At 47.8% G+C, this 23,231-nt stretch overlaps 2 protein-coding genes across 5 annotated transcripts in view; one reads left to right on the forward strand and one right to left on the reverse strand.

Moving 5' to 3' along the window:
• Ddx11 (DEAD/H-box helicase 11) overlaps nucleotides 1-874 on the forward strand; it is a 94,335-nt gene extending 93,461 nt beyond the window's left edge. For both annotated transcript variants that reach the window (XM_047548103.1, XM_047548102.1), the window contains exon 34: nucleotides 73-874. In XM_047548103.1, coding sequence (XP_047404059.1) covers nucleotides 73-191 — 119 coding nt within the window. In that variant the 3' untranslated portion in view covers nucleotides 192-874. The remainder of the gene's footprint in view (nucleotides 1-72) is intronic.
• Washc1 (WASH complex subunit 1) lies at nucleotides 852-21,299 on the reverse strand. 3 transcript variants are annotated; one of them, XM_047548105.1, is made up of 11 exons: nucleotides 21,174-21,299; nucleotides 14,343-14,500; nucleotides 4,586-4,697; nucleotides 4,258-4,404; nucleotides 3,949-4,085; nucleotides 3,597-3,732; nucleotides 3,195-3,396; nucleotides 2,935-3,108; nucleotides 2,153-2,311; nucleotides 1,413-1,481; nucleotides 852-1,272 (listed from the first exon to the last, which is right to left on the reverse strand). In XM_047548105.1, the coding sequence occupies exons 2-11, from the start codon at nucleotides 14,390-14,392 to the stop codon at nucleotides 1,133-1,135; spliced, it is 1,326 nt and encodes a 441-aa protein (XP_047404061.1). In that variant the 5' UTR covers nucleotides 14,393-14,500; nucleotides 21,174-21,299; the 3' UTR covers nucleotides 852-1,132. The 3 variants fall into 3 exon arrangements, with proteins under 3 accessions (XP_047404061.1, XP_047404060.1, XP_047404062.1); XM_047548104.1 differs by having other exon boundaries at nucleotides 14,347-14,500; nucleotides 21,174-21,293; XM_047548106.1 differs by lacking the exons at nucleotides 852-1,272; nucleotides 1,413-1,481 and adding an exon at nucleotides 1,497-1,646 and having other exon boundaries at nucleotides 14,347-14,500; nucleotides 21,174-21,293.
• Between the last annotated feature and the right edge of the window lie 1,932 nt (nucleotides 21,300-23,231).

The following is a 23,231-nucleotide window of genomic DNA, read 5'->3' on the forward strand; positions in this document are numbered from 1 at the left end:
ACCTGTCTTTTCCTTTCCCAGAGGGCCTCTCCCTGAGATGTAGTTTTTCACTGCCTTTTCCTGTCTCCACAGTTTCATCGGGAGAAGTCAGGCCCTTCCTGATGGCTGCCTGCACCACTGCCTGGCACCAGGCTCTTTCTGTACCCCACCCACTTGGCCTCAGTTTTGCCTATGGTGAAACCCAGGTGTAGAATTGTGGATTCAAACCAGCCAACTGGGGCTATCAGGATCCAGGCTTACCTAGAAAAGCCAGAAGCAGGTTTGTTCATCTTGAAGAAATAGTAGATCATCCTGTCCACACTTGGGCACAGCCCAGGGTCAGCTTCCTGCCCAGCCTTTGCAGGAGGCTGTGTGTGGCAGCCACCACCTTCTCAGAGGTGAGGCCCATCCTGCCTCTGCCCTTTTACCTTCTCAGCTAGTCCCACTTCCAGCTCCCTTCCTCAGGAGCCTCACTTCCCAGCTGCAGCCCTGTTCCATCACCTGTTCCTCAGCCTCTGCAAGGGTTTTATCTCCCTGGCTTGCCTCCAGTTCTGCCTTCAAGTCAGCAGCACCTCCCTCCCTCTCAGCACTTGAGCAAACTCCAAGACACCTTGGATCATCATGCCAAGGGCCATTAGGCTCTCAGCGTGACTATTTTTAGAGACACTGTGTCATTGAGACATTCCCCCAATCCCCGTGGAAAAATCTCCCTTTCTCTGCAACAGCTGCCCCTGCTCCCGACACCCCCAACCTGGAGAAAGGGGCCTCAGAAACGTTGGATATCCTGCCCCATCACCTGGAGACCACAAGGGTAGGGGACAGGTTCAAAGGACAGAGCTATGTCCTGCACGACTATGGTACCTTAATTAAAAGTGTACTGCTGGCTTGTGCTCCATTCTTGTATAACCCTTTATTGATTCACATCGCTGTTTTCCCTTAAAAGATCTTTAGGGAAGAGCAGAGCACCCTGGTAAAGGGGTGGGTAAGGCAGTCACGTGAGCAAGCAGGGGATTCAGGTACAGACCTGGGATTGTCCCCCATCCCAGCTATCCTCAGACAGCAGGGATTGATAGGGTGGCAGGCCCAGGAGCTGCTTTTGGATGTTTCCAAGGAGGCAACAGCCCAAGTCAGGGTTTAGAGAGGGACAAGCCCCTTAAGACTCCCAGTCATCCTCATCCTCCTCTCCTGGTGGCTGCTGTGGGGGTGGCAGAGGTGGGATGGAGTCTGACATTCGGGCAAAGGCTCCTCCTGGTCCCTCACTGGCCCCAGTCCCAGGTCCCTTCCCGGAGATACCTGGGAAGGAAAAGACTAGTTATAGAGGTTGGTCAGGGCAGTCGTTCACCCAGCCCTTGGAGACTTATGAACAGGAAGAAAGAGACAGGAATACATGCAAAAATATCCCAAGGATGGAAGGCATGGCACCTGCCTCCTACCTTTGCGCCTCATGACCAGCTTGTTGAAGAGATCTGACATCAGGTCCCCACCCTGGCTTGTGGCTCTCACTGCAATGAGGAAGCCATGGTGAGGGAGTACAAAGGAGTCAAGTAGGACATCTCCAGGTTCAGCCTCATACTCTTGGTTTGTTCACTACACCTGGACGACACTCCCCAGCCACACATTCATCACAGATTGTTGGAGCCTTGGTCTATCTGGATCCTGCAGTGGCACTAACAAAGTAGTTAATGTTTTCTCACAAAAAGGACTTGGCCCAGAGTGGTTAGGCAATTTGCCTGTGGTCACCAGGCAGGTCAGAAGCAGAACTGGGACACAAACCAAGGACTGCTGAGTGCCAGGACCCTGCTGCTTTATGCTCAGGTAGTGCATGATGCCAGATTGGAATTCACAGCAGACAAGCCTGCTGCATAAAATAGGACCAAGCTAACCCCTAGGTCCCCAAAATATTTTAGGTCCCTGACCACCTCTTTTAACAACTCTTGGCAAAGACTAGTGGTTTTGTGAACTTGGAGAGGAAGGCTCTACTAGGTGTGCCTGGCCCAGATGAGGATATCCACTGGGGTTTCTAGGGAATACCTGAAGGAAAAGCTTGGGGTGGTGTGGCTCGGGTGCTAGCCTGCTGTGGTGGGCAGAACAGTGTGAGGGACTCTGGTGGAGATGGAGGGGCAGGTAACCTTTTGCTTGGAGCTCTCCTGCAGTGGGCCAAGGGTCCCCTCACCTTGTTCCTGCTCCTTCTGTTTTTTCTTCTCCAGCTTGCGCTCTTTAACACTGCGCAGCTTGGCCTTGCCGATGCCCCCAGCTTGGCGGATGGACTCCAGCAGAGTGGCCCGGCCACTGGAGGGGTCAACCACTTCCTTGGGAGCTCCCTGGACTGGAGCTGGGAGGTAGGGATGGGCACAAGGGGAAAAGGCTGCTCAAGCAGGGCTGGATGGGGACAGCCTCCAGAGCTTGGCTATGAGGGAGGGCACCTCCTCTCCTAACAGGGAGCCAGGTGGTGAAGCAGGGGCTTCTGGGACTGTGCAGGGCCTGAACTTCTGCAGCCAACAAGCTCAGGAGTCTTGTGTCCAGGTATCCCTGATCCCTCTCCACCAACTCATTTATATGCCACCCTGCAAATGTGGGCCCTATGAGTCACTGACATGCTGATAAGTATCCCAGATTGATGCATGAGCCAACAAAGGATTTTTGTTCCCCTTCTGGAGGCTGGAAATAGACTGGGAGATACAATATTAAAATAAGTTCTGTATTTTCAATTTTTTTTAGTAGACTTTTTTCCATTGGTTTAACTGGGAGTGGGGGACACAGCTCCACTTTTCCTGAAGATTCCAAAGCTCTACAGTTTGAAAACCACTCTTATGAATCTATTGGAATAAATATTTGAAATGAGAACTATCCTGTAAATCTAGGATTTATGACTGCTTAATCTTTCAGAGATCCAGAAAACTGTTCTGTTGAAGTTGCCCCCCAGGGACTATGAGCCCCACCCAGCACCACCCCTACCTGAAGGAGGTGCACTGCTGCTGCTGTCGTCCTCCCTGGCGCCTTGGCTGGTGGAGACCACTGTCTGGGGTGAAGGAGGGGGTGGAGGGGCAGTGGCCAGCACCACAGGAGCTGGGGGTGGTGGCGGAGGCGGTGGTGGGGGTGGGGGTGCTGTGAGCACCCCATCCTCTAGGTCTGGAATGAAAGTGTGAGTGCCTGGGGTGAAGGAAGCTGAATGGGGGAGCTCCCTGGGCCAACTCCCACCCTAGCTCCCAGCTCACCTGCTTTGAAAGGCTCAGCAACCTCTGTGTGGAAGGTGGGCAGTTCAGGAATGGCACCAGGCGCAGAGGGGGCAATGCCTGGGCCCAAGTCAGCACTGTACGTGAGGTCATCAGCGATGCCAGGCAGGTCAGGCAGGTAGGACGGCACATCGATCTCAGGTACTTGGCCCAGGTCTGGCACATAGAAGTAGTTCTCTGGAACCTGTGGGATTGGGTGGGGATTCATGAGGGCTGACAGCCACCTGGGAGCACGGGCCTACAGTGAGACCTTGAGGAGGCCAGTGTGACCCAATGTAGATGCCACATAGCTGGGTGGGTAAAGAGCACAGTACAGCCCTACCCTAGAGAAGCACCCAGGCAGGGCTGACAAACCCCACCCACCCACACCGCCTCCATCTCTACCTGCTGCTCCAGCTGCTCTCTCTTGCTGATGGACAGAGGGGCATCAAACAGCTTCTCCTCCGTCTCTGCCCCCAGCATCACATGGGTCTTTGTTACAGCACCAGCAAGGGGGTCCAGGAAGACATACTTCTTATACCTATAGGGTTGGGTAGGGTGGCATCAGACAGGCCCAGGTTCCTGACCACCTCTCCCAAGGCATCACAGGATGCAGTCTGCTGTGGGTCCTCAGGCCTTATAAACCAAACTGGTCAGCTCTGGACTGCTGCACTAGAACCACGTACCAGGAACCCTTACTAAGCCAGGCCACCCTTCCTCCCACCCACATCTCTGCAGCCCAGCCTTCTGGTCATACAGGTTCTCAGTGGTGTTGAAGAGCAGCAAGGAGCTGACAGAGCTGATGTTGCTGGGAAGACCCCCAAGCCCTTCCTCAGCTTCATCCTCTGGCTCTGGCTTGGTGTTCACACAGACAGGGAAGTATTTCAGCTTCTCCTGGGGTAAGGGGGAGTGACAGAGAGATGGATGGTTGGTTTCAGCACCAAGCTAAGTTGACCCCCACCTCTATCCCACTTAGAATCCTCTTGGGGTACAGATGCTTATGGGAACCCTCAGCTCCTCCATCATCAGTAATGGCCTCCAGGTGTGATGAATGTGACCACCAGACCTGCAGGGCCCGCTCATCCAAGGGGCGGTGCTTGCTTTGGATCCTGTGTCGAGGCCGTCTCTGCAGCCCAGGGTCTTGGGCACCGGTAAATATGGAGCCATATTCCTGCAGACGTTCTGGGGCTGGGTACTTGGCACTGGAGAACACCTGTGGGAACAGGAACAAGCCTAAGGTACCTGAGAAGCTCCAGAGAGCCTGGGGTTGGTTAGTGAGCATGGGGAGGTGACCCCTGGGCAGAAGGAAAGTGTGAAGTATGATGGGACAGCCGGGGCACATGGAGATGGAGGGACTGCACACTGGACACAGGACACAGGACCCCACCAGCTACCTTGATGGCCTTCTTGCTGCCTTTGATCTTCTCGATCTTGGCCTGTGCCAAGGAGACCCTCTCCCCAATGGCCTGTAGCTGGTTCCGGCTCAGCTCCACTCGCTGGGAGATTCTTCCACAGAAAAGATCAGAGAAGCTGGGGTTACTCCCAGCCTTGCAGCTCCTGCTGCCAATAGCAGACCTATGACTTTGCCCGATCCTGGGCATGGATTCTCCAAACAGTGTCACCTGACCATCAGAGCTGATCTTGCCCTGTTCATGATTATCCTGCCTGAGGGGTCTAGACATTAATGGGACTGAATTCTTTGGAGCCCTGGATAAGGAGGGGAAGCCACCTGGCCCCTAGGTGGCACCTGCACATACTATATGAAGGGACACGGTCCCTGCCTCCAGTTCATAGTCTCAAGCAGGGGTGTATGGAGAGACCATTATGATTACCTACACATATGTATACAGTTATTTACAGTTGGCAGAGCATTTACACCTAGCCCTTATGGTCACATCATGTCAACAGACTATTGGCCTCTGCTGAGAAGGAAACTAGAGTTGGGTAAGTCTCAGTGAAGGGCAAGGCTGGTTCTATGGGCCATCACCTACGTTCAAACTCCAGGCCTGTTGAGGAATTGCCCCTACACATGTCCAGTGACTCACAGAAGTAAATCCTTAGTCCTAATTATGGCTTACAAGACTCTAGGTGGCCAGGATGCTCACTTGTTCCATCCTCCCCTGGATGTGGGGTGGGCTTCATGCACCAACTACCCTGCTATTCCTGATGTGTCAAACACATTCTCCTCTCACAGCCTTTGCATGAGCATGCCACTTCTATAGACATGTACATGGCTGGCTCCTTCACTTCATAGTCCCCGCCCCCCATAAGTCCCCTCACTGCCCACAGAATCTTGAAATGCACCTGTACTTTCTGCCCCCAGCCTGCTATACTTCTCCCCACAGCACCTCTGGATACCATACATCGCTTGCCTGTGTGTGCTCTAGAAGTCAGGCCTTGGTGTGTTCCTTGCTGTACTTTTAAGTGCCTAAAACAGTGCCTGGCATCTGGAGACACTTACTCTATGGTGCTTACATGACAGAGGCCCATGTACCTCACACTCAATACTTGTGAACCTCACTTGGTGTTTCCGTACTGTTGGGCCATAGCAATGTTTGCACCCTTTGAAGTTACCTCTGATTCATGTGCCACCGTATCCTCCCAGTCACTCCTCCAGCTCCCCTACCTCCAACACCACCAGCCCCCACCCACAGTCCACATTCACAGTGGTCCTGTGAGCAACTTCCCCATGACAGCAAGCACGTGTCTGAAGCATAAGGAATGAGGAAGCAGAGGCCAAGTTTAGTTCATGGGAAAGGTAGGAAGAGGCAGAGGGGTCTGTGACCAAGGAATATCAGGATTTCCCTAAAAGATGAAACAGTCAGGAATCTGGTAAAAACCAAGGCACAGGGCTTGGTGCGGTGGTGGAGTGGGGGTCAGCTGGGATACGCACAGGTCCCAAAGTTGCTTAGGTCCCCTTGACAGGTATATGGATGGTAGCAGAACAGAAAGAGAAGGGAAAGAAGCTGTCTCCTTCTAGTGGGAGAAGCAGAACCATCTGAACCAGTGGGTCCATCTTCTCCTGCAAGGAAGTCTTCATCCGCTACAATGAGTGCTCAAACAGGAGAAGTTTAACCTCCCTCCAGTCCCCCACACAGTCATAGTCTGCTGAAGCAGTCCTAGGGGTTAGCTAACAGCTCCACTCAGAGTTCACAGGGACAGCAGGAAGGACATGAAAATGGGAGAAAGACAATGGCTACTCTGTTCTGATTCTGTCATCAAAGACAGGAGGACTGATTTCTCAAGGCTGTCAACAAAAGCTCCTCAAAGAGGCCTGGCAAATTTCTGGAATGTGTTATTAAAGAGAGGGTCTGTAAGCACTTAAAGAAGAAAGAGGCAAGTCCTAGGGGCTAGTGTGTGTCAAAAAAGAAAATTCATCACATTTCTTTCTTTGACAAGGTTGTTAGACTGGGGTACCAGGGGAAAACCTTCAAAATGGTGCCATCTTGAGTCATCAAGGATTTTGAGTTTCTAACCAAATCCAGTGGACAAGATGAAGCTATGGGGGCTGAAGGAGAGGACATAGAAGAAAGATCACAGCCAGATGAACAGCAGTACCCAAAAAGCACAAAAAAGAAGGGACTGAACTTGGCCTTGCACACAGGTCTGTGGCACGGCCCTGTCCCATTCATTCGACACTTGATTAGAAAACTGGCACATCACATAGAGGCAGGTCAAGAGGCGCAGTGGCATCAGGACTCCCATCTTGAAAGGCCAGAGGATGGACTGCAATCAACAAGATCCCACTTACAAAGAATAAATGTAAAGCCCAGCATTTAGTTCTAAAAAATCAAGAGCACAAATATAGAAGGCAAAGGGAACTTGGTTTAGCAGTAGTTCAGGGAAGAAAGACCTGGAGGTTTTAGTTCACTAAATGCTCAGTAGGAGCTAAAAGCACATTAAGCAGATTAGAAAGTGAGTAAGATCTCAGTGATCCCTCTCCTACCCTCCCCTGCTCTTTCAACAAGCAGGGAACATATACCCTTCTTGGAGGCACAGGAGAAAGCAGAGCCCTAGGTTAAGGACAGTTGCTTCATACCAGCCCCAGTCTCACCCACCACGGTGTCCCCTTCAAACTGGGCTCTGAACTCCCATCTAGACTACAGACTGTGTTCTTCATTGTCTTTAGCATCTGGGGCAGAGCCTGACATATTACAAGTGGTAAAGAGAATGTGACAAATGAACAAATGAACAAACGTCCAAAGGAAGGTGATGAGTCACAGGAAGACAACTGAAGGATGTTCTGGCTGAAGATGAGACGACTTTGAGAAGATAATTCCCTTCAAATATCAAAAAAAATCTCAAAAAAGAGCTGTTAGGTGGAAAAGTGATTAGACTTAGAAGGCTGCTTTAGGACCAGTGAGTGGGGTTATAAGGAAGCAGATTTTGGTTCTACATAGAACTTTCTATTGAAGAGCCACATGGCTTTGCAGGACCATCGGATTCCAGCTGGATGACTGCCTGTCAGATATGCACCAAGCAACACTACCCCAGGGTGGAGATGGAAGACACAATGTCTGGGTTTCTTTTCTCATCCAAGAACCTATAGTTCTAAGTGAAGCCCCCAGATAGTCTTCATCTCTTAAGGTCACACACCATGCCACTGAGGGAGAATACAGACCCAGGATGAGAAAGAGCTTACCATTTGCTTACCCTCTCAGTTAAATGGCAGTGATGGTCTGGAAAGCTGAGTTAGGAAGGGCTGTTAGGTCACACTGGGGCTGGGATGCTGATTAACAGTGCCCACCAAGATGCCAGAGGTGGAATAGTGGTGTGAGGGCAATGTGTGCCATTCCTGGTCTAGATCCTCCTGGCTTGGTAGCTTACTTAAGGCAGTTCGGTTTCCAAGCTCATAGTTGAACCTACAGCCCGTGTACCCAGGCACTAGCAGAGAAGGCTGCCTCTGCTAGGGATGGAAATGGAACCAGCACTTGGGCCTCATGACTAGTCCATCTTCCTCCACCAGTTCTGGAGGGCGGTGTCTCCAAACATCCCCCTCTCTTTTCTTTCCCTCCCCACCCCTCACTGTTCAACAAACAACTTGAGGGTATTCCATTTGTAAAATACAGGGCTGGGGGCTGTGGGGAGAGACAAATCAGATGACACAATATCCCCCCTCAAGGTGATTCAGGTCTATTAGGGAGAAAAGAAAAGGACATTGATAACAATGTCCCATGCACCTGAGCTCTGTTTAGAAGTAGAGTGACCTTGGGCAAGTCACTTATTGGTATGTGGCTTGGCTTCTTTGGCCAAAAAGTTTGAATCATAACTTGCATATCTGGAATGACTGTGGCTCCTGGACAGCGCTCCTGTGCCAGCTGACACACCTCCAGTGCTCGGATCACACAGGCTGGGAGATGAGGCTCTAGCAGCACTCACAGGAAAGTGCACACTCCTGCATGGTGGAAGGGGCTGGGGTTGGGGAAGTTTCTTGGAAGCAGCAGTCTGGAGCAGAAATGAAGAAGGGAACTCCAGGCAGAGGAAAGAGGCTCTTTGCAAGAGAACACCTCACAGGACAAGTGTCAGGGCATGCAATTCCTCTGGCTGAAGAGTGAGGCTCTAAAGGAGGCACCCAGGGACTGTTCTCCCCTCCCTTGTGAGAGTGGGAGGGCAAGACAGTACCTGGACTGCCTGTCCCCACCTCCAAAGACTACCCCTATCCCCTAGGGCAGTATTTCCATGAAGCCAGGCAGGCCCCCCAACTGCTATGGCCTGTCACACTCCTCAAGGCAGGCCCTAGAGGCTGCTGTGAAGGAGCACCCACAGCCACTGGAGCAGCTGCCCCTCCCCCACCTCTTCCCAGCCCCGGGGAAGCAGGGCTGAGCCTGGGCTCCCACCTGAGTCTCCTCCACAATCTGGGATAATTAAGAATGATCTGCTAATTATTCAGGCAGCTGATTGAGTGCTTTGTAACCTTGGGGGCCACCAGGTGCCAAGAAGGAGGGGGAGCACAGAGGAAGTGAGGACAAGAGGAAAGGATGGGATGCTGAAAAGGAGGGAGAGAGGGAAGGCGAGAAGGAAGAAAGGGTCAGGGGAAAAAGCTTGGTGGAGAAAATGGACCCCTTCCCAGGAGGAAGGAGCTACACAGGACTGCTGCTTCTGGGCTGGGGCTGGCAGGAATGGCAGAGGACAGCATCTCCATGTCCACAACAGCATTTGTCCACATCCTCCTCCCCACGTCATCTAAGTCATGTGAAGCAGGTGACATCCCTGGGCAGATATTTTGGGACTGGCTTTTCCAGGTGAAGATGGGCAGAGGGAAGGGCGGGGGAGCTGCAGGGCATGGCTGGAGAGAGCCTGAGATGTGCAGTCATTCCCTCCAGTCTCCGCATGGCTCCCCACTGCGGCTGCTGGCAGAGCAGAAGGAGGCCAGCTTGGAATGCTAATTTGCCATGAACTCACCCACCTCCACAACAAGCCCAGGTTCTGCTGAGGCCAGGGGCTGTGCCTGGGCCTGAGATGGGGGCAGTGGAGCGGCGAGAGTCCCTCCTGCACCTACGAGCTCTTCAAGGCAAGAGGTTTCCAAGCAGGTGGAGCATGTTTAAGGGTGAGTTCTATGCTAGGGTTCACATCTCCACCTCCCCAGCCTATGAACTGCTGCAGGATAGGGGCAGGTGGATGAAGATAGGGGTCCACACTCCCCATCCCCACCCCAAATCCACACGGACTCCTTCCTTTTCTGCATTTTCTGTCCCCAGCCTGCTATCAAACCCTGTCACTACTTCCTTTGAAATGTCTCTACTCCAGCTCTCCCTGCACCTACACTGGACAACTTCATCCTTGATGCCCTGACCTCAAAAACAGTTTCCAGGGTGGCCCTGGAATCCACCCTGACCCTTCTTGTCTACTCTGTGACAGCTGCCCAAAAAGCCTTCCCAAAGATCTGTCCCATCACTTCCCTGCTCAAGGACCTTGCATGGCTCCCTAGGACTCCTAAATCAAACATAAAGTTCTGTCCTGCTGCAAGAACCCCCACCAACCAACCATACCTTCCTGATCCCAACTTTTCACTCACAACCCTACTCACTCCCACTCCTGCCAGGAAGTGTTCCTGCAGTACACAGAGGACATACAGAAACATGAGGCAAAGTTCCCAAGGATGCATGATCCAGAGGCCCACAAACACACAGAAAGCCAACTCTTTACACATTGTTCTGCAGTAACGGAGCTGAAAGTGTGGGGCAGACAGCAACATCTGCACCCCAGCACAAAAGCTGGATTCTCCCAGAGCCCATGACACACTATTCCAGGCCCATTCAAGCTTCTCTCTAAGCCTGTGGTCCCCATTTCTAGACTCCACCAGATGACCTGTACACCCACGTCCCTAACCATAACCCTCTTTATGACTCTTCCTGCCCCTCTACTGGGGCTTTCCTGGCCACTGGACTGGGCCTGTCATTTTCCTCTCTAGCATCTATTTCCTCCTTATGCAAGTAACAGCCCCATTTCCTTTGAGGAATCTCACTCCCCAAAGCTCAGTCCCTGTGCCTCGGGTAAAGTATGCAACTTAGGTCTGAGTCAATCAGTGTGTTATGGCTCCAGTAATTGATTCTGGAAGACATAAGAATCAAGCCAGGCCACAGAGGCAAGAGTAACATCTGGAGGAAGTGCTGGCACAGTGGGGAGCATTCTTTTCTGAGTGTACAAGCTCTGACCTGAGTGTATAACCTCTGGCCCTACCAGTTGTCTCCTTGCCACCACTGGAAAAAGACCTATCTGGGAATGCAGCCAACCTAAGCTGAAGAGGAATGAAAGCAAAACCAGGTCCTGATGCCACCACTGAAGCTATTCAACTCTGAAGCCTGCTCTCCTGATTTTTGTTTAAGCTGGTTCGGGGAGTTCTAATTGAGAGTTGTGCCACTGATCTTCTGTTTCCCTTCTCTAGATCCCTGGAAGCCCCACAGTGCACAGCAGGCACTTAAGAAACAGCCAACCCTTTGCTTTCCTATTCTAGACTCTAAGCTCCTTGAGGACAACATATCCTGTACATTTACTATGTGATGGGGGTTGATGTGGTGAACTGAACCTGGTTGAGATAGAGCCTAGACTCAGATTCAGGTCTCTGAGAGGCATCCTACCCTCCCAGGGTCATCCCTGCCACATGGAGGGCCTGCACCTATGCTCAACCAACTCCACACTCCCCTGCCAAGCTGACCATGTAACTATCTACAAGGTGCCAAATACCAGGATGGAGGAGGAAGATATGCCCAAAATCCAACACTCTTCTTCCAGAAGGGCGAGCCTACAGTCACAATTCTGGTGAGGAGATGTGATGATTTCTAGGAATTGGTTCTGGCACCCATACCAAGCTCTGGGCATGGAATGGCCATTGTCTGGGGTTGATGGTTCTTAAAGGCCTATGACCTCTTACTTATGTGTCCCTTGGGCATATTTAGCATAAAAATAAACACAAAGAAGGCATCTAACATTTTCTATAACTACTGACAGTAGCTTGATGAATGGCATCACAAAATTGATATTAACAGGTAAGCGCTAACATTCACTGCTTCTCCCTTCGTGTGCTTTAATTCATTTAATCTTGACAACAATTCTACCAGGAAGATACCATTATTAGTATAATTTTACAGATGAGAACACTGTGGCTTGGAGGAGTTAAGTAACGTGCCCAAGGTTACAGAGCAAGCAAACGGAAAAGCCTGATTTGAGCAGAGGCATTCTGCTTCAAAGGTGACCCCTTTAACCACATTGGTACCCTGCCCCTGTAAAGTCACATTGTGAACAGTCTTGGAGCAGGCAGGTGAGTTTGGGCGGAAGAGCTGAGAGGATCTGGGGTTTACACCAAGTTCGGCTAGAGACAACATTTCCTCCCCGACGGGGAGGGCTTCCAGGAAGAGGCTGACTTTGAATTGTTGAAGGCAGAGGAGACTACACAAGGAAGGGTTAGGGGTTCCAGGTCTGGCGTACAACTGGGGGTGGGGTGCAGGATGACTTGGACCATGAAGGAACCTGGGTCAGGAAGTCAGGCACAGTGAAAGAAAAGGTCCTCCCATGTGAAGCATAGTGGGGGCACCCAGGCAGAAAGCTAAGATGACTTAAAACCCAAAACAATATCTGTGTTCTGGATAAAACCTGGGGCCTTTGGAAGGAGCAAACTCCATTGCTGCAATCATTTATATTTTTTATTTTGCTTTTTGATACAAGGGATTGAACCCATGAACTCACACATGCTAGGTAAGTGTTCTACCACTGAGCTATATCCCCAGTCCACCATTCAATCATGTTAAATAAACAATGAATGAAAAACCAGTGCAGCCCAGGGTCTGTGTTGGATAAGTGCTAAAGATTCAGAAAGCTGCAGCTCTCCCAGCTCTACTATGGTTTGAAACTGTCCCCCCAAAGGCTATGTGTTGAAGGCTTGCTCCCCAGCCTGTGACATTATTGGAAAGAACTGGAAACTTTAAAGATAGGGCCTAAAGGAAGGAAGTTAGGGACTGTGTTGTGCTCTTAAGGAGATATTTGGTTCCTGTCTCTCACTCTTTGCCTCTTAGCACCACGAGATTAACAACTCTGTTCTGTCACACATTCTGCCATGATGTACCACCTCACCACAGGCCCAAAGCAAAGTGGCCAAGTGACCATAGACTGAAACCTCTGAAGCCTTGAACTTTTCTTCCTTTAAGTTGATTATCTCAGGTATTTTGTCACAGTAATGGAAAGCTGACTAACACAAGTTCAAAACCACTAACGACCCAAAAAGCCCTGCCCATCTCACCAGCCTCACCCTGTTCTAGCTATGCCAGCTTCTTTTCAGGTCCTTCCCACTTCAGGGTTTCCCCTCATATCCTTCTTTCTTTCTGGAATGTTCTGCTTCCTGACCTAACCTCCCACCCCCAGATTTTACCATAAATGTTATTTCCTCACATCTTTTCTGATCCCTGGAGACCAAGCCAGGCCACCCATTACAAGCTGCACACAAACGATAATAATCCCACAGAATCTGAAGCTACCCAGTCCTTGAGTTTGAACCCTGGCTTTGTCACTTGGTCAAGTTTCTTAGCCTTTCTGTGCCTCAGTTTCCAATAAAAGGAAGATAACAGAACCTCAAGTATACCAAGCGCTAAATGAGTGCCCTTAGTGCCTGACTAATGCTATGTAAACATTATTTTAAAAAATTACAAATGTAATTAACTAATTGTGTAATTGATTATAGTTATACAGTAGATAATGGTGTTTCAGACAATAAAGGACCACAGATTTAATGGTGGTCCCAAAATGAAGTTGAAAAATTCCTGTCACCTAGTAATGTCATAGTATGTCACTGCCAAAGCACAACACACTATGCTCATGTTTGAGGTGATGCTGGTGTAAAGAAGCCTAGCATGTGGCAGTTGTGCAAAAGTACAGCACATACAAACATGTAAAGTACAAAAGACTCTATAATGATAATCAACAACTGTTCCCAGACTTGTATTTACCATACTATGCTTTTCACTGTTATTTCAGAGTGTATTCCTTCTACCTATAAAAGTTTACTGTAAACAGTGTGCAGGTTACACCAGCAGCAGCCTCATCTGCATCATATTTACAGTGTGTCTTGATATGAACAGGCCATGTGGACAGACTGACCTACCCCACCTAGATTTATAGAGTGCACTACACTTTGTTCACACGACCAAGAGATCATCTGGCAACCCATTCCCCAGAGCACAACCTGTTGTCATTAAGGGAGGCATGACTGTATTTAAGTGTCCCTCCTCCCAGGGTATATACTCTAGTTGGACAGTGGCACTAGCTTACTCACTGCTGACTCTATAGATGAGCATAGTGCTTCGAACACCAGAATGCTGAGTACATATTTGCTAGCAGCATGAAAAACTGAATAGGGCCCCTGGGTGGGAGGATGTACAGAACTACCAGTGGGACCTGTGGTATCTACGGGAAACCCAGGGGCCACATGGGACAATAGGTGCTGAGCTCTCAAGCACTTAGGAGAAAAGTTTTCAAGCTGGGCTCCTACCTTAAGTCCCTTCCACACCAGGAAGCCAGTAGTGCCCGGCCTAGGACCCAGAATCACTACAGGGACTGTTCCCAGAGTGTGTATCCTTGACATTGGAGAGAAGACTCCCAGGACTGGGGGGTGGGGGGCAGCCCTGTATGGGGCGGAACAGGGGCAGGGGAGAGTAGACGTACCCACCTGCTAAAGATATCTCCAGAGACTTTCTGTAGGTACTGCAGGGCATCTGCCACCTGTTGAATGGCTTCCTCTCGCCGAAGGTCGGGCTGGATGAGAGGCACTGAGTAGGTCTGACCCACCAAGGAATGCTGGGTCCTCATGGGAGTCATGGTACCTGTGGGTGGGAACCAGAGCATCAGGCCCATGCTCACCCACACCCAACACCACAGGGCAAGGTGATATGGAGGTTCAGCCTGTATAAGAAAGAGCAGGGAGGGGGAGGGGTGGAGAACATTTGGTGAAAGGCTGGGGCTCCATGGAGATGGAATTCTGCTGATGACTGCTGAGTGACTGAGGGAGGAAAAAGCCAGGACCAGGGGAAGACAGTTCAGAAACAGTGTGACATTTCATGACCTCCTCCAAGGTGCTTGGTACCCTGCTAAGCACCCTTTCCACACATTATCTCAGTTCCACCTCCCACTCTTGGATAAACATAAGAAACCCTGGCTGCAGAGAAACACAGAGCCTGGAAGCAGGGGAAGGGAAGGGGGAGGGATCACTGGACTCCACTGTCAAATGGTACCCAACTCTGGGAAAGCAGAAAGAATGTGGACACTTGGGTTCTTCCCACTTTGGCCCCCAAGGAACTCCAGGCCAGTGACTCTAGGTATAGGAGTGCCCATGCTCAGCTCACCCAGGCCAGCACTAAGGGGATCAGAAGGAGGTGCATGTGGGGGTGGAGGACAGGAAGGAAAAACACGCCTTCGAATTGCAAGGCGAGGGCAGAGTCTATTTATATTGGGTTTAATTAACTCCGCTCCCTGGTGCCACTAAAGCAGCAATCACACTGCAGACGGCACTGATTTGATTGGCAAGAGACACGCCAGGCAGAATATTAAGGCACCAGGCCCCTATAAATAGGCTTAATCACAGCCCCACTCTGGAAGACGGTGAGGAAGACATTAATCAGGCCTGGCACTGCGCCCCAGACCTGCTCTCTTAGGCACCATACTGGGGCCCTTGGTTGCAACAGAGGTGTGAGTGGGGTAGGTAAGTATGGCAGAAAGGGCTAGAAGGCTTCATTTGTGCTTAAAGTGCTGTGTGATCAAGCCTAAGTTGCTTGCCTTCTCTGAATCTCTGATTTTCTTCCCTTCTCCTATTCTACAGACTGAGAACTGGTACTGCTCTCTGAGAAGTCTTTGTACCAACAGGAGCCAACTTCTTGGCTCCACCAACTGTATTCCTGAGCTCTTCCTTTTGCCTTACTGGTTCTCTCCTATCCTCTGTAGGCCAGTATTTTTTTCCTGATCTGAGATGATCATTTTGCTCTTCAACTTTTCTCCAGCAATGAGTTCCTCCTTGGTGCTTCCAGGAAAGATATTCTCAGCTTCCTAGACCTGAACCTGCCTTGAATACTCATCAAGACCCAGGAGTTACTTCTCACTCCCCACTTCCCTTCCCTCTTAGCAAGCAACCAAGTGGAGTCAGTTGATCCCCAACCACCTAAGGGACACAATCCTCTGAGACCACTACACCTCTTTCAAGAACTCTCCTCCCCTTTCTTTCTTTGTATTGATACTGACACAAATCAGCTGGCCATCCTAACTTACTTTTATGCCTCAGTTCTCCCATCTGTAAAATCAAGAGGGGGGGGAAAGAGAAGATAATTTTTGTGTAGGTCTTGAGATGAATTCCTCGTTAGTTACCACATCTGGATGTGTATGTGATTGCCCACAAACATGTGCAAGAGGGTAGTACAGGCACATATCTACTAAGGAAGTATCACATCCGCTGGAGAATTAAGAGAGTGAATACAGCTGGTTAGTTGTTTACTCATTCTGTCTGAAAACATCTACTCATCAGCTATTAAGTACAGGCCATGATCACAACAATGATGAAAAAGACACTAGACAGAGAGATAGCCCCCAAAACAACGAAACCCCCTGCAATAAGCACTCTAATACAGCTATGAATAAAGAACTAAGAAGTAATAAATCCCTTCTGGGGTTAGAGGAGTCCAGAAAAGTCTCTTATCAGAATCTGTACCTCTCTACCAAGGCCCAGAGAGGGTACATGGAACATTCTAGGTAGAAGGAACAGCTTAACCAATGGTGTCTAGGAGTTTGATAAGTGGTTTTGCGTGGTGAGAATATAACCATCTTTGGGGAAATAACAAGAAAAGAAATAATAAAAAGAGGCCAGTTTGTGAATAATACTGAATACCATGGCTAGAAGTTAGATGGATGCTGTTCAATATGGTGGCCACCAACAGCTACATGCAGCCACTGAACAGATGAAATGCAGCTAGTCCAAATTGAGATGTACAGAAAGTATACAATGTACACCAAAATTCAAAGACTTAGTAGGAAAAAAGAATGTGAAATAGTGCCTTAATTTTTATATTGGTTATATACTGAAATGACCACATGTTACATAAACTGGGTTAAATAATATATACTACTAATTTAACTTGTTTCTTTTTACTTTAAAAAAATGGATATGAAACTTGATCCCTATCTCTCACCTACACAAAAGTCAAACCAAAGTGGATCAAAGATCTAGGAATTAGACCAGAAACTTTGCAACTGCTAGAAGAAAATGCAGGGTCAGGGCTGGGTTGTGGCTTGCCTAGCATGCGGTGAGGCACTGGGTTCAATTCTTAACACTGCATGTAAATAAATAAAATAAAGGTCCACTGACAACTAAAAAATATTAAAAAAAAAAAGAAGAAGAAGAAGAAAATGCAGGGTCAACAATCCAATACACAGGCACAAGCAATGACTTCCTTAACAGGCCTTCCAAAGCACAGGAAATAAAGTCGAGTTAATAAAAGGGATGGTATCAATTTAGAAAGCTTCTGCATGGCAAAGGAAACAAAAAGCATGAAGAAAGAGCCTACAGAATGGGGGAAAATCTTTGCCAGCTACTCTTCAGACAGAGAATTAACATCCAGACTACATAAAGAACTCAAAAACTTAACTACAAAAAACAAAATAAAACCCAAAACCTCAATCAATGGCCAAATGAACTAAACAGACACTTCTCAAAAGAAATACAAATGGCAAACAAATACATGAAAAAAATATTCAACATCTTTATCAATCAAGAAAATGCAAATTAAAACTATACTAAGATCTCATCTCAGTCCAGTGAGAACAACATTTGTTAAGAATACAAAAAAAAAAAAATACTGACAAGGATACAGGAGAAAAGGAACATTTACACACTGTCAGTGGGACTGTAAATTACCACAACCCACTACGGATATCAGTATGGAGGTTCCTCAAAAGACTAGGAATGGAACCACCACATGACCCAACTTTGCAGTCAGCATACTACAGCAATACACGCATACCCATTTACAGCAGCACAATTCACAACAGCCAAATTGTGGATCCAGCTTAGGTATCCATCAACAGATGAACATTAGTTAAAAGAAAATGTGGTATACATATACAATGGACTATTACTCAGCCATAAAGAAGAGCAAAATTATGGTATTCACAGGAAAATGGATGGAACTGGGAAACATCATGCTAAGTGAGATAAGCTAGACTCAGGGTTATGCTTTCTCTCATATGCAGAACTAGAGAGGAAAAAGGAAAGAAAAGGGGCCTCATGAAAACAGAAGTAAGACAAGTAGAGAAATAGGATTGGCAGTCATAAAAAGAGAGGAAAAAGGTAGGTAAGAGGGAATGAAACAGACTAATTTATGCTATGTGCATGTATGAACATATCACAATGGATAATCATTAAGTATAATTAGAATGCAGCAATAAAATGTTTTTGAAAATTTTTTTAAAAATCACATGTAGTTAGTATCTTCCTTCCTTCCTTCCTCTGTGTCCTGTAAATCTAAAGAAGTGAGTCTCTTTTCCTCTTTTTTCAAGAAAGACACCCTTGAATGAATTCTGGCCTAAGCACCAAAATCATAATATTTTCATTTTATTGTCTCTTCCTCCTATATCTGGTACCTTTTCAATCTTACCATGAAGATAATCTTTTTTTAAATTTTTATTTAGTTTTTAATTTTTTACAGACTGCATTTTGATTCATAGTACACAAATGGGGTACATAATTTCATTTCTATGGTTGTACACAATGTAGACTCATACCATTTGTGTAATCATACATGTACATGGGGTAATGATGTCTGTCTCATTCCACCATTTTTCATAACCCCCTCCCTTTCATTTTCTTCTACATATTCTAAAGTTCCCCCATTATTCTCTCATTCCCCATCCCCACCCCCATTATATATCATTCTCCACTTATCAGGGAAAACATTCAGCCTTTGGGTTTTTGGGCTTGGCTTATTTCACTTAGCATGATATTCTCCAATTCCATCCATTTATTTGCAAATGCCATAATTCTTTATGGCTGAATAGTATTCCATTGTGTATATATACCAGAGTTTCTTTATCCATTCATCTGTTGAAGGGCATCTAGGTTGGTTCCACAATCTAGCTATTGTGAACTGAGCTGCTATAAACATTGATGTGGTTGTGTAACTGTAGTTTGCTGATTTTAGGTCCTTTGGGTATAAACCGAGGAGTGGGATAACTGGTCAAAAGGTGGGTCAATTCCAAGTTTTCTTAGGATTCTCCATACTGCTTTCCAGAGTGGCTGCACCAGTTTGCAACTCCACCAGCAATGTAAAAGTGTGCCTTTTTCCCCACATCCATGCCAACATCTATTATTGTTTTGTTCTTGATAAAAGCCATTCTAATTGGAGTAAGATAAAATCTTAGTTGTTTTAATTTGCAGTTCTCTAATTATTAGAGATGAACACTTTTTCATATATTTATTAATTGCCTGTGCGTCTTCTTCTGTAAAGTGTCTGTCCAGTTCCTTGGCCCATTTATTGATTGGGTTCTTTGTATTTTTGTTGTAAAGTTTTGTAAGTTCTTTATAAATTTTGGAGATAAGTGCTCTATCTGAAGTGCGTGTGGAAAAGATTTTCTCCCACTCTATAGGCTCTCTCTTCACATTCTTGATTGTATCCTTTGCTGAGAAAAAGCTTTTTAGTTTGAGTCCATCCCATTTATTGATTATGAAGATAATCTTTACTATTTCAGTAGATAGTATTTTCATATGCAATATTATTACTAATATTAATGAATAACATTGAATAATTACTACTACTTTTAGCTAATAATACCTATATACTTTAGAGCAGTCTATCTCTTAAAGAATTATTAGTATTGGTGAATGTATCATTATCACCAATTTTAGATAAGGAAATGAAGTTGGACAGACCAAATAACATTTTTTCCAACATCAAAATGCTAGCTTATGATGAAGCCCAGACTTGAACCTATGTTGTCAGAATGCAGAACTTTTGTTACTTATCAGTACATTTTATTGTTTTATATAAAAATACAAATCTTAGAGTTTCAAGATTGTGTTGGTGCTAATTAAAACACTATCTTGCCAGGCATACATGGCACACACCTGTAATCCCAACAACTAAGGAGGCTGAAGCAGGAGGATCCCAAGTTCAAGGCCAGCCTCAACAAATTAAGGAAGACCCTTAAGCAACTTGGCAAGACACTGTTTCAAAAAAATAAAAAGGACAGGATGTAGCTCAGTGGTAAAGTGCTCCTGGGTTCAACTCCCAGTACAAAACACTTGAAAATTTTAAAAGATACCTTACTTTGATATTTTGTCCTATGTAAACCCAGTTATAGTTTTGACTTTAGGGAGGCTGAGCCCCTCTGTGTGACAAACACTTGCAGGTCATTTTGAATCATTTCAATTGTATAACTTCACAATACGTTTTGGAGTTATGTGATAATGTCGACTTATACATATGAGAAAACCCAGGTACAAAGAGGTTCATTGGCAAAAGTCTGTGATGCCCATTTTAAAAAGATGACGGATAATGTGAGAAAACACAATAAATAGCTAGACATGGGGGATTTGGTTGAAAAACAAAAGGTGAAAAATTTACCAAAAGCATTTTCTTGTATTAGGTATTGTTTTCTTGTATTAACTCCTCAGTTCCATAATGGATGACTGCAATTCATGCTAGGCCTTTGATATTTCCTGCTTACTCGTTTTTTTAAATACATTCCATAAACACATAAATATGCTTTAATAACAGTATTTTCTATGCCATATTCAAGATATTCTTCAATTTTTTTAAATTGACAAATCAAAAAATGCATATTTGTCGCGTATCGCCTAATATTTCCATAGGATCGCACTACCCTAGAGAGTCTGAGAAAGATCGAGGACTCCCGCAGCAAAAGGAACCCACACCCTATGCCTTTCACATTGCGGTTTATAATTTCGGAAGTGCACGGAACCCGTCCGGCAAACCATCCCCTCCGAGGATCTGTCCCCTAGATCTTCTGCAGATCTTCAGCTCTGCAGAAGGCGATCGGGAAACAGGCGCGGTCCAAACAGAATGGGGCCAACTAAAGGGCCCGCACAGCGCCAGGACAGTGTCACGGTTCCGCGCTGCTCGTCCCCAGCACCCGGCTGCCCGGGCGGCGCGTGAGGGTCACAGGGCGGGCGGGCCAGAGGCAGCGGAGCCCCACCGGGTCCAGGTCCCGGTCCACTGCGGGCCTCCGCCTCCAGCGAGGGCAGGACGTGGCGGGCCGGGCCGGGGGTCGCGGCGCACGTCCCGGGAGGACCAAAACGCCCCGAGGGCGGCCCTGAGCCCAGCGCGGGGCCTGCGGTTCCGGCGCCGCTCGCTCGCCCTCGCCTCACGCAGGGCCGCGGGCTCAGCGATGCTGGGCTTCCGCCCGCTCCCCCGGCCCTCCGGCAGTCTCCTCCACTCCCTCCCGTCCCCTCCTCCGCCCCGCCGCCCGCGCTCGCCGGCGAGCCCACGGCCCCCTCACCTGCGCGCCGCCGCGGCCGCCGCCCGCCGCGCTTCCCTTCCGCTCGGCCCGCGCCGCGGGGTCCTAGCGCCGTCGGACGCACGCCCTCGCTCCGCCTTCCCGCCGCACTCCCGGGCTGGCGGTGGCGCGGCCCAGCGCGGAATCCACCTCGGCTTCGAGCTTCCAGTCGTCCGCGCGGCATGCATAGCTTCTGTTCAGGGCGCGGGCAGGCCTCCTCTGTGCCCTGGTGCGGGACACCCGGCGCAGACCCGGGAACCGTCCCCTCACCTCCAACCTTGCATACTTGACTGCTTTAATCAATCTTGTAGCACACCCTGATTTTCCTTGTGGGAACACTTAGTTCCCAAACCCGTTTTAAAATTAAATATAGAAGCCAGGCACAAAAAGGACAGATATTATCTGGTTTGACTTATATGAAGTACCTACACCAGTCAAATTCATAGAGAATAGTGATTACCACGGATAAGAAAGGAGGGAGATGGGCAGTTAGTGGTTAATGGATGCAGTTTCAGTTTGGGATGATGAAAAAGTTTCGGAGATGATTGTTGGTGACGGCAATGCAACAGTGGGAATGCGCTCAGTGCCACTCAGCTGTACAGTTAAAAATGATAAGGGGCTGAGGATATAACTCGGTGTTAAAGCGTGTGCTTAATTTGCCTAAGGCCCTGGGTCCAGCGCTGGAAGAGGAGGCGGGGAGGGGAGGGGGAGAGAGAGGGGGAGGGCAGGAAAGGGGGAGGAGGAAAAAGTTTAGAGTGGTAAATTTTAAAGTTGGACAGAAGAAGGAAGGAAGGAGCGGGGAAATGGAAGGAAGAAAGTTTTGTTTGGTGGTTTGTTTTGTTTTTTAAGTTAAACATATAAGAGGGAGCTTCAGGGCCTGCAGTAGTCCCCCTAGAATCCGCGAACTTAACTCGAAAATTTTTGTCCCTTCCCTTTTAGGTTAACCGATAGAAATATAGGATGCCCAGTTTGAATTCCAGATAAACAGTGAATAATTTTTAGTATAAGTATGTCCCATGATGAGTTTGGGATATACTTATGCTAAAATCTGTTTATTATTTATACTTATTCTAAAAATTATTTATTGTTTAATCTGAAATTCAAAATAAAGTTGGCATTTTATATTTCTGTTTACTAAATCTGACAACCCTTTTTTTTTTTGTACTGGGGTTTGAACCTAAGGACATTCTACCACTGAGCTATATCCTCAAAACCCCCCCCCCTTTTTTTTTAAGACAGGGTCTCACTAAGTTTCCGAGGCTGGCCTCAAACTTGGGATCCTCCTGCCTCAGCCTCCCAAGTGACTGGAATTACAGGCATGCACCACCTCACTGACAACACTACTCTTCTTAATACTCCTACTCTCTCAGTTTTGTTCTCCTTCCCTACCCTCTTTTCTGAGACACAGATTGAGTGCCAATAAGAACATTCTGCTGTCTCATTGGCTGTCATCAGGAATAAGAAAGAGATAGGTCTGCACTTATATTATAGACTGAATGGTTGTGTCCCTAAGCCCCAGTGTCACAGAATTTGGAGATGGGAGGTAATTAGGGCTAGATGAGGTCATGAAGGTAGGGCTTTGTCCCGAACAGTGAGTAAGAGAGGAGTCAAGTTTGGTTCCAACAAGTGGATTTTATTCATGCAATGCACACTCAACTTAACATTCCTAATTATAGCAGGTTACAAATACATTGAAGATTAACTCCCTTGTTCACCTAGAGTCCAATCCTTATGGACTTACTGAATGCAACATCTTTAGCCAAGAAGTCAGTCAGCAAGACCAAGGGGATTCTTCTCAGCTGTAGCCTCCCTCAGCTCCTCAGATGTCTTTGGTTGTCCTCGGGTGTCCGATAAGCCAGAGTTGGATGGCAGTCGCCGCCACGGGAGAGGTGGTCAGTTGTCTGGCCTCAGTGACAATGGTTGATCAGCAATAGTGTGGACAGCAGCTGGGACAGTCAAGAGACAGGGCAAAGTGGAGTCCTCTGGTCATGGTGCTGCTGACCGTTTGCGCCAAAAGTCCAGGGGTTTAAGTAGTGATTTTCAGCCCAGTCATGCTCTGGT

This window comes from Sciurus carolinensis, chromosome 4, assembly GCF_902686445.1.
Source record: "Sciurus carolinensis chromosome 4, mSciCar1.2, whole genome shotgun sequence".
Lineage (NCBI taxonomy): Eukaryota > Metazoa > Chordata > Mammalia > Rodentia > Sciuridae > Sciurus > Sciurus carolinensis.

Excerpts from the sequence above, each read along its gene's own strand:
- Washc1 (XM_047548104.1), bottom strand. The coding sequence starts at position 14,495 with ATGACTCCCATGAGGACCCAGCATTCCTTGGTGGGTCAGACCTACTCA. Across the intron at positions 4,698-14,346 it reads TCTGGAGATATCTTTAGCAG|AATCTCCCAGCGAGTGGAGC; the intron begins GTGGGTACGTCT and ends TTTCTGTGGAAG. Across the intron at positions 4,086-4,257 it reads TGGATGAGCGGGCCCTGCAG|GAGAAGCTGAAATACTTCCC; the intron begins GTCTGGTGGTCA and ends CCCTTACCCCAG.